Source organism: Dysidea avara, chromosome 7 (genome assembly GCF_963678975.1).
Source record: "Dysidea avara chromosome 7, odDysAvar1.4, whole genome shotgun sequence".
Lineage (NCBI taxonomy): Eukaryota > Metazoa > Porifera > Demospongiae > Dictyoceratida > Dysideidae > Dysidea > Dysidea avara.
Genome location: NC_089278.1, coordinates 29,714,614 through 29,724,102, shown reverse-complemented (window position 1 = coordinate 29,724,102; position 9,489 = coordinate 29,714,614). Strand labels below are relative to the sequence as shown.

General features: G+C 38.2%; 3 protein-coding genes across 3 annotated transcripts; 1 reads left to right on the top strand and 2 right to left on the bottom strand.

Annotated features, from left to right (window-relative positions):
* Positions 1-1,132: 1,132 nt before the first annotated feature.
* Positions 1,133-2,266, bottom strand: LOC136261154 (uncharacterized). Its single transcript, XM_066055127.1, has 7 exons — positions 2,163-2,266; positions 1,981-2,106; positions 1,864-1,932; positions 1,726-1,811; positions 1,487-1,619; positions 1,324-1,432; positions 1,133-1,272 (listed from the first exon to the last, which is right to left on the bottom strand). Exons 2-7 carry the CDS (start codon positions 2,083-2,085, stop codon positions 1,133-1,135), a joined length of 642 nt encoding a protein of 213 aa, XP_065911199.1. The 5' UTR covers positions 2,086-2,106; positions 2,163-2,266.
* A 9-nt stretch (positions 2,267-2,275) lies between these two features.
* On the bottom strand, positions 2,276-7,856 carry LOC136261153 (uncharacterized). The gene is made up of 12 exons (XM_066055126.1): positions 7,498-7,856; positions 6,459-6,611; positions 5,701-5,946; positions 4,600-4,731; positions 3,880-4,449; positions 3,708-3,821; positions 3,486-3,653; positions 3,263-3,433; positions 2,981-3,097; positions 2,782-2,926; positions 2,611-2,738; positions 2,276-2,545 (listed from the first exon to the last, which is right to left on the bottom strand). The coding sequence occupies exons 1-12, from the start codon at positions 7,735-7,737 to the stop codon at positions 2,276-2,278; spliced, it is 2,454 nt and encodes an 817-aa protein (XP_065911198.1). The 5' UTR covers positions 7,738-7,856.
* Positions 7,857-8,096: 240 nt separating this feature from the next.
* Positions 8,097-9,286, top strand: LOC136262058 (uncharacterized). Its single transcript, XM_066056198.1, has 2 exons — positions 8,097-8,226; positions 8,291-9,286. Exons 1-2 carry the CDS (start codon positions 8,104-8,106, stop codon positions 9,140-9,142), a joined length of 975 nt encoding a protein of 324 aa, XP_065912270.1. The 5' UTR covers positions 8,097-8,103; the 3' UTR covers positions 9,143-9,286.
* Positions 9,287-9,489: the final 203 nt, after the last annotated feature.

The window sequence follows — 9,489 nt, the reverse complement described above, 5'->3', positions numbered from 1 at the left end:
TACTGCTTAGTGCAGAGTAGATATTATGATTATGTGATCCTATGTCAGAAAATCAGTCGATTTTTAGTAGTTTTATATACCGTTAAGTGGATGTGTAAACTTCAGTCTCACTTACGCTTGCGTTAACTAGTTGAAATGAATCTCTTGGACTGAACTCTGTGTTAGTGCATGGGTATTATGTTAGCTGTGCTGTTTGCTTTTGTTTGTAAAGCTTTACAGTGACCAGCTGCACTGAAGGTCTGACAGCACTATTATGTTATAAGTATGTAGTCTTAGTCCATGTCTAATTTATATGCATTAATTTATGACCTGGCTTGTTATAGCTAATAATAATTATATTGATTCATGGAATTGCAGCTTTCAATCGATTTTAATGATTTACCCGGTACTGCATGTTGTGCTATATATGCACGAAGTGCATGTAGCTATTTATACTAACTTACCATAGTTCTGCTTACACAATAATTCACATTAATTTCTACCCAGCATGCATTTGACCACTGGTATATGTCCAGTCACATAATAGAATAGCTAGATATTTATGGTGTGCTATATAAATAATTTGCTATTTATCTATTATACTGGACAGGCAGACTGACATGCCCATCGCTACTCCATTAAGAACAATTAGTAATTATAGATTATAGAATTAATACTCAAATTGAGTTTGTACATTGCAAATAAATAAATAAGTAAATATTTTACTGGACAGGCAGAATGATGCCTGATTTGTTCAAGGGACTCGTGACTAGCTAGCCCAAAAGGTTGCTAGACTACTCAAGAAGTTCATCCGATTTAATCAACATATGCATGCTCCACATGATTTGAATGGTGAAGGCCAGATATATGATACATGCAGCACATAGCAGCTTATAGCATGGAGAAGAAATGTGCGCGAAGTACTATGAGGCAAACAAATAGCTAGCTAGCTAGCTACAAATAAGCGCGACAGCAGTGTGCTAGCTATGTAATTTCTACATAGTATATGCCAGTAGGTAGTACAGCCAAAACAAAGGTATATTTAATGAAACTGAACTGCAAAAGCTACGTATTTGTAAACCCAGTTGAATCTATGCAAGCAATGCTAAGCGCCTCAGAATTAAATTATATCGTCCCGTACGCGTACGGGGCCCTATACGCGTACGGGATGCCCATACACGTATGGGACAGGGAAAATGCCCATACGCGTACGGGATATCCCATACGCGTATGGGACAAAATACGCGTACGGGATGCAACATCCACACATGATGCAGCGCTCAGTCATGTCAACTGAATTTGAAACACACGTATATATGCACACTTTAACGCAGAGCAAATTACTTGAATTGGTGAGGAGTGCTGTGCCTATATCTATTCTGGCTTTCTTCATATTCATTTGCAAAATGGCGTCTTCGTCGATACGGTTAAAATTTAACAATTGTTCAGCAATCTGTGTATAATACACAAACTTTATAGCCTTAGCTACAAAAGCGAGATGTTATACCTTTAAACTCAAAACACCACAGTTGAAGCTGTCTCCTGGCTTTTGCACACCTTTCTTGAGCTGAATGAGCTCAAACTTGTCCAATGAGACGTTGTCTTGACCAACGCAGTTATATCTCATAGCAAAGAACCTTCTGTGGAGCATATAAAACTAGGTGTAAAAGTGCATTGCATCAATTTAGTTCACAGTGATGCACTGTATAATTATGTTAACAGTCAATGTTACAGTATTGAACATACTTCAAACCTGTGTATGCTCCACGTATGGCTCGCGATGGTCCAAGAGGATCGATGTAGTAAAACTTTTTTTCTTCCATGTTGATTGCCTACAGAGCAGCACAACAAGTGTATTGGTATCACCCTATGCAAATTGCTTACAATCAATATCCAGTGGTTTTCTCCACGATTGTATATTCCAACAATAAACACTTTGGTGCTTAGCGTCTCCTATAGTATGAATAAACTAACTCCTCCACGTAGCATTTGTGATCTTACCTTGCTTAAAAGGTGCGATGATTTCCCAGATTTTGAGCGATTAACCCAGGCAGTGATGGTTTGTGACAAGACAGCAAAACTGTCATTCCTCAATTCAACTAGCATGCGTAAATATCCATTCACTATCTATAACATTAATTTTAGTGCATCAAATTTAGAGGTATATAATACAACGCACTGACCTCATCATTTAACCAGTTATTTCCTTTCAAGTTGTGAAAGCTACCTTGATGTATAGCCAAATGTCCAAACCTAGCTTTAATTACATAGCACGGCTTTCTTTTCCAGATAGCTATTAGCTGATCCTGTATGTATATATATGAGTCATATGTACCACAGCACAAAAACATACATAGGCTGTAAGTGGTATGATGCTTCCATTGTTGGCTCCGGCTGTATTAATCATTCCTGTTACTGCTGTAGACATTGTAGCTGTTACGTTAGGTGTGGCTGTTATCTTGGATTCCACTGTCTCTGTTGTTGTCGCAATCATAGGTGCTACCACTGATGGTTCCGCTATTGTAGGAGGCTTTGTTACGGTGTTTTTCTGAAACTCCTCACATCTCTGTGTAATGGTAAGCACACAATAATTACAATAGCTGTCAAGGAATTATCACAACAAAATACAACCTTTATAAGCTTGCGACGTCGTCTCAATGGCTTAACTGAATTCGTATCAGGACTATCAGAGAAATTCAGCTTTCTCTTGGTAACAATGTGCTTTGGTGGTGAGAATATCATATCAACAACCCTCTTTCCTATTGGAACTGTTGTGATGTTTTTCCAGCTATCACAATTTACCTTTATCAGATGTAGGCGTTATTTTAAATTCATTGTGTTCCAGTTTTTGGCTGTAAATAGGTGATAGCGCAGGTGCACTAAAACTGCCAAACTCTGGGACGTAGCCTCCTGCTTGTTTGGGGGAACTGTAAACCAATGGGCAATTCTGAAAATAGACATTAGTAAGATATGTGAAGAACGAATTGGAGGAACCTCTAACCACATTAATAGCAACTGATACATTGTGCCCTTGCTCCTTATTCATTCGTACTAGATCTTTATAGTGAGTGATATCTTCCTCATCCAATCGTGATATCAAACTGGGATAGCTGGGTTCCTATTACATGTACTCATATAGAATTCCACGTGGGTGTATATAGTATGCTACAGTAGCTATGTAACCAGCAAATCAGTGAGCTTATTAAAACTACTCAAAGTATGTATGCTGGCTGCACTACAACCATAGTTACCATGCTTGGCAATAAGCCTATACATTACTTACTTTGTCACTCATGATGCTGCTAGGATCATAAGAAATGGACTTTCTTGAAGAAGAGTCACTCTGATCATGAGATGTACGAGCATGTAGGAGCACTGATATGTTGCCATCATCCATTTGGTCCAAAATTTTGGTCTTAGTATCTTCATCACACTGAGATGTCAAGATGGGATCCTATAACATGTACATGATATAAATATTACAGTATAGTATCAAATAATCTTACTTTATCACTTTTGGTGGCACTAGGTTCATGTGAGATAATGGACACTGTTGGGTTGTGAGATTTTGAAGTATGTGTACAAGTATTGTGAGTAACAACTGATGTGTTGTCCTCCTCTATTTGGTCAGTCTTGATATTGTCATCATACTGGGATATCGAGTTGCATGGTTCCTATGTATTGCAAGATAATATTACATCAATTAACATGCAGTTATAAGTTCTTACTTTGTCGCTCACACTGGCACTAGGATCATGTGAAATGGATCCTTTTCCACTTCTGACAGATGTGTTGCCACTATTATCACTTTCTTCATGAGATGTTGAGATACAACCAGTTGCCTATACAATTATAACTTACATAAACACACACCTGTGTGCCGCACATACATGCATATACCTTCTTGGGTGGATAGAACAATTTGAAATGTGTACCATGGACTTTTAAAGTCTGTTTAATGTCATTGGTGTTTAGGATCTGAAAAATTCCTTTACCAACAGACTTCACAACTTTATAAGGACCCTGCCACTTATAATCCATTTTTCCACCAGCCCGCTTTTTCCTCTTCATATCTTTTCTAAGAACCAATGCTCCAACTTTGAATGTAGCTGGGTTATGGTGCTTCCTGTCATACACTTGTTTTTGACGCTTTTGAGCAGTGAGTATGTTCTCCTTCACAATTTGTGCTACTTTTGTTTGATGAATGAAATGTTGTTCTATAACTTCATCATTATGATCCAAGTGCTGTACGATATCTTCTTCTTTGGGATATTGAATTTCAACAGGTAACAGAGCTTGTCGTCCAAACATCACAGCAAAAGGGCAATATTTTGATGACTCGTGTTTAGAAGTATTGTAAGCAAAAACACAGGTGTCTAAATAATCTTCCCAGAGTTCCTTTTTCTCATTAACAAACTTTACCAGCATATTCTGGATGGTCTGGTTAAAATGCTCAACCAAGCCGTTTGCCTACAACAGACACATAATACAGTTGTATCTACTTAAAGTGCATAAGGTAAATATGCATATTATAGCACTATGCATTTCTTTACCATGCAACTATTAATGTTGATTAGTTACAACATAGCATATAATATAGGATAGTAGAGTAGTAGTTACCTGAGGATGGTAAGGGGTAGTCAAACGGTGGTCAATTTTCATCATCTTCATCAATTTCTTGTCAAGGCGATTGTTAAATTCACTTCCTTGATCAGAAGTAATTACTCTTGGTAATCCAAACTGTATGAATAACTGTAAAGTATGTAATATGCAAGTAAATAACATGGTACACTTTGAATTGCATGGTTCTGGTGGCTGCTTGGGTTATAATGACTACTTCATTCTGTTAGTATTTAATTACATTTTTGCAGCACACTATAATACATTGCTTTGTCTTGGGTGTGTGTGTGTGTGTGTGTGTGTGTGCGTGTGTGTGTTCATGTATATGTGTGAACTTTTCCGAATGTATTAGTAGATTTTATTTTGCATTGTTTTATTGTTACTGCATGGAAACAGAATTAGATGCAACATACAAAAGTATTCTTTAAGTCAATTTGGACACCTGTGGATGTTATTAACTGCATTCACAGTTTCACATTAATGACAAACATTCAAAGTACATGTATTACTTCTGCACGGTTATTCTGTATTCCGTAATCTCCCAAATATTGTGCAGTTGTTTTACATACTCCTACATACAATAAGCAATCAAGTTGAAATTTTCAGCACCTAGCTGCTTCTCTACCATCTCTATCTAGCTACTTTTCTACCATCCAGTAACCAAGTCAAAATATTTTGGTGATCATAGCATAGGATTGTGATAGGCTTAATTATAAAGGATCCTTTATGATGAAGCTATGACAAAATTAATAAGTTTCAGCAGCCGCGTGAAAGGATAGGAATACTAAAGCTAATCTATTGACATCCAAGTAAGCAAGATTCACATCTTGCTAAGATAAGTGATTTAGCCAAAGGTTTTCATACAGCTATACAAAATGTTTCAATTAGACGTAGAAAATGAATACTGGAATTGGTATGCTGGGAGAATACGGGTTAAACGGCCCACATAACTGGCTATACAACTCTTTTCCGACCCATATTATATAGCTGCTTTAACAAACATATACTGTAGTTCTGTATTAGTCTATACGTCCAAGTGTTTGCAAACTTTAAGTAAATATGTGCATTATACACACAACATATATATATATATATATATACCTTAAACAAAGCACTAAACACGGTTGAGGATTCCTTATTGCTGCAAGCAAATGCCTGCACAAACTTGCTAAAGTAGTCTGCTACTGTCAGAATATAGCAATTTCCTTGAGTGGACTTGTGCTTTAGTGGTCCGACAAAGTCTATTCCAATGTGGTACCAAGTTGCTACAACTGGAATAGGGTTAAGTTCTGGTACCCCTGTGTCCATTTTCTTTGTCATCCGTTGGCACACATCACATTCCTTCACCTTAGATGTATAGAAAAATGTGATGATGCAAGTTTATTACTGATGAAATATTTTGCATCTTGTGCAAAGGCATTATGTATACGTGCATGGTAAACCATTGTTCTTTACAACCTGAAAGCATATAAAATTAATAGAGTTTTGCAGTACAGTTCTATAGCAACTCCAACATGTTGATTGATATAATTGGGTCATTTTTCATTTATGTAGCTATTTAGAAAACAGAATACTGCAGTTGCAAGTGGTATAGAAGCATGTAAGCAGGGTAAATTTTCAACATAATCATAATTATTATATATGTCTACAACATTATCATAAAGTAAAACTGACAAGACCAAAAAGATGTAACAGGGGCATCATACTGCAATAAGCAACCAAATTACATAGCTGTTTGGTATACGTATTGTGAAAGCTGAGTATTAGTCTGCTATTCTAAATTGCAAGGCATCAACTGCATGATATACTTCCGCATATATGTATACCCCCAAGGTATAGCTGTATAGGTATGTACTTACAAATGCTTTTACATCCTTTCCTACTCCTTGCCACATGTAGCGTTCTATAATCCTTGCCTGTGTCTTCTTTGTCCCCATGTGACCTGATGTAGGGTGTACATGACAACCTCGCAATATCCGCTCTTTCTCTTTCGGGTCTAGTATGTATCTGACCTATACAAACCATACACTTGTATTACCAGTCACATACACTGCATTATAGTATGCTGAGTCAGCAGCTATATATGGCCCTACAGCTCTATACAACTTAGAATTAGAAAGTCAATAGGGTCTTGAACTAAAAGAGAAATTATCACACCAAGCAATTTGTCCATGTAGACAACAGCAGGCCATGCAAACTAGGTGGCTACCAAGTACCGGAACCATAACACCCTGAACGAAAAGAACTTCTTATTTCAGTGGAAACTGAATCAGTTCTGTTTCATTTACCAGAGGTTGCACTATATGTATGTTTTGCATTGATTTTGCAAAAGTTCAGAAATACTCTATAGCAGCCAGCCACTCCAACAGAACAGTGACAATTTTGTTTATTCAGCTGTGCATAGCAATTCACTAAAATGGTCCAAAACTTTATTTCAGTTGACCCACCCTGTTTAAGTGAAAAGTTTGGAAGCCATATAGTCACTACTGCAAAAGTTTATTCCTGACTCATAGGTTTGCTTTCTGTACTCAGGGTTACTGTGATTAAACAAATAATAAATATGGCAGGGAGACAGAAACATAACTATATGTTTAAGTTTTCATAGTACAATTATCTGGAAGCTAGCCAGATGTAATAAATAACAGAAAGGAACCATGGGACACGTGGTAGACTGTAAATACAATGGCTTATACGTTGGCAGCTGCATTCGCAGTTTCTAAGTGTGACTGCTCTATTAGAGCAACTGACTGTTCTATTAGAGTAAGTGGCTGAGCCACTTTCTTTCTACAATTATAGAAAGTAAGCCCGACTCGGGGAGTCTATGCCACGGCCTCCTAATGCTGGCTTCTCCACCTCCGTCCTATGCATACATGATGCATTATAATAGTAAATCTTTACCTTGGTCTTGTCCTGTTTGGTGTACAGAAGCGCTCCATCTTCTAAAGTGTACCTCATTGCCTTTCTTCTAATACACCTCTTCTCGTTCTTTGTACACTCTTGTCTGTACCTCTGCTCTTGAAGATACAGTAAAACATCCTCGTGCAGTTGTCTCTCAATCTCTCCACGACTATCTTCCGACTCCGTACATTGGCTGCTGCTACTGTGACCAGCAGGGTTAGCGGAGCCATCCGCCATCATCCTTAAACTGAACTGTTACAAATACTGCTCTAAGCGTCCTTAAAGTGCGAGTTAAAGTGACGAGCCCTCAGCCGAATCAGTACAGCTATAAACTTGAATCAAGTAAAGTCACGCCAACAGTCGAGGACAACAGTCGCTGTTCAGCAACTGACACGTGTTTAGACTGTAGATCAACCGTATAAATATAAAATATGGCTGAGTCGACAGCTGCCAGTCACCTTTGAACTCCTTTCGACACGATCATCAAAGGCAGCGGTGTGCCGGAAAGCTACTGATACAGTCGATTGCAGAATTCTTGAAAAATTAATTCCGTACCGTGAATATTTCCGTAGGTCACGTGCATGCACGAGTGTCGTTGTCGGAGTAATGGATCCTCGGACAGATTCCAATTACATGGGGATATATTACCATTGTAACGGTTCATTTTCTCAGACTAGCATTTCCACGACTGGAGAATCAACCAGTGAAGTCTCAAGTGAAAGCGGCAAGGTATTGAGAACATTTTTGGCGGCATAACTGGCGCGCAATGTGACAAGTTTATCACTTTCAATAGGTGCAAGTGGAAAGTAACAACGGTTCACCTATGCCAATATTAAGTGACGAAGAGGATGATTGTGAGACAGTTGATACGTGCTATTCAGTGAAATTGATCAACCCTAACCGAAAGTCAGAATACCGGGTTGAAAAGTGGCGGACACATGTTAAGTTCAAGACTCCTGAGCAACTGACCATGAAGCTTAAAGAGTCATACATCGAGTTAAGTGCCTGTGATGAGGTACAGGTGGGGTATATGGAACCTGGACATGGATACAAGGGTAAACAGCGTTGGATTACCTGTTGTGAAGATTTACAAGATATGTATGAAGCTTACAGCACGAAAAAAGAGATTCTTCTTTGGTGCTTTCTGCCTGGTAAGGGAGGAGCAGTCAGTAAGAAGCGCAGCAATGATACTGCTGGTCATGCCGATGAAAAACGTACAAAGTGTACCACCGAGATAGAAGGTAAAATAGATGAGGCCAAGGAAATATTGTTGAAGTTGAAAGATAAGCATGGGAAGAAGTACACAGCAGAGCAGTACCATGCTTGGGCACAATTAATACAGATTGGGAAGCAGAGCTCGTATGATGAACCCCCAGATTACCCATTTTTTAGAGGTAAAAAGAAGAAAGATAATGAAAGAGTGTCTGAGAGTACATCAAGTAACTCAGTTCTGACCAATTCTACTACTAATGCCACTTCTGTTCCTACTGTGGTTGGCATATCACCAGGGAAGAGAATCAATCTTCGTACTGAGTGTATTCAGCAACTCCAGCAACTAGGGGAGCTGCTTGATAAAGGTAATATCACATCTGACCAGTATGAAAGGTTGCAGGAAACAATTCTAAGTGATATCTACAAGTTTTGATGTGCATGTGTCCACATATACTGTGTTTATATTTAGGCTATCTCTTATCAGTTAGTTAGATTTGTGATACTTATTCAGCATACATTGAGCAAGACATGTATACTTATAATGTATTTGTTCATATAACTACTATGAGTAACCACAGTCATCAATCCAAGAACACGCTAAATCAGCTGTAATGCTATGTAAGGCTGACTTTATTACAGGTGTTTTATCTGGTATTGCTTGCACTAAACTTTCATGTCTCTTCAAATAGTACTTCACATAACTGAAAGCTTCTTCTACTGGATTGTAATCGGGGCTGTATGGAGGAAGAAACATCACAAGTATCCCAGTTGTCTGAAACA

Excerpts from the sequence above, each read along its gene's own strand:
- LOC136261154 (XM_066055127.1), bottom strand. The coding sequence starts at position 2,085 with ATGCTAGTTGAATTGAGGAATGACAGTTTTGCTGTCTTGTCACAAACC. Across the intron at positions 1,812-1,863 it reads AAAACCACTGGATATTGATT|GCAATCAACATGGAAGAAAA; the intron begins GTAAGCAATTTG and ends GCTGCTCTGTAG. Across the intron at positions 1,273-1,323 it reads AGCACTCCTCACCAATTCAA|TTGACATGACTGAGCGCTGC; the intron begins GTAATTTGCTCT and ends TTTCAAATTCAG.
- LOC136261153 (XM_066055126.1), bottom strand. The coding sequence starts at position 7,737 with ATGATGGCGGATGGCTCCGCTAACCCTGCTGGTCACAGTAGCAGCAGC. Across the intron at positions 3,822-3,879 it reads TGTTCTATCCACCCAAGAAG|GCAACTGGTTGTATCTCAAC; the intron begins GTATATGCATGT and ends ATAATTGTATAG. Across the intron at positions 3,654-3,707 it reads GTGCCAGTGTGAGCGACAAA|GAACCATGCAACTCGATATC; the intron begins GTAAGAACTTAT and ends TGCAATACATAG.
- LOC136262058 (XM_066056198.1), top strand. The coding sequence starts at position 8,104 with ATGGATCCTCGGACAGATTCCAATTACATGGGGATATATTACCATTGT. Across the intron at positions 8,227-8,290 it reads TCTCAAGTGAAAGCGGCAAG|GTGCAAGTGGAAAGTAACAA; the intron begins GTATTGAGAACA and ends CACTTTCAATAG.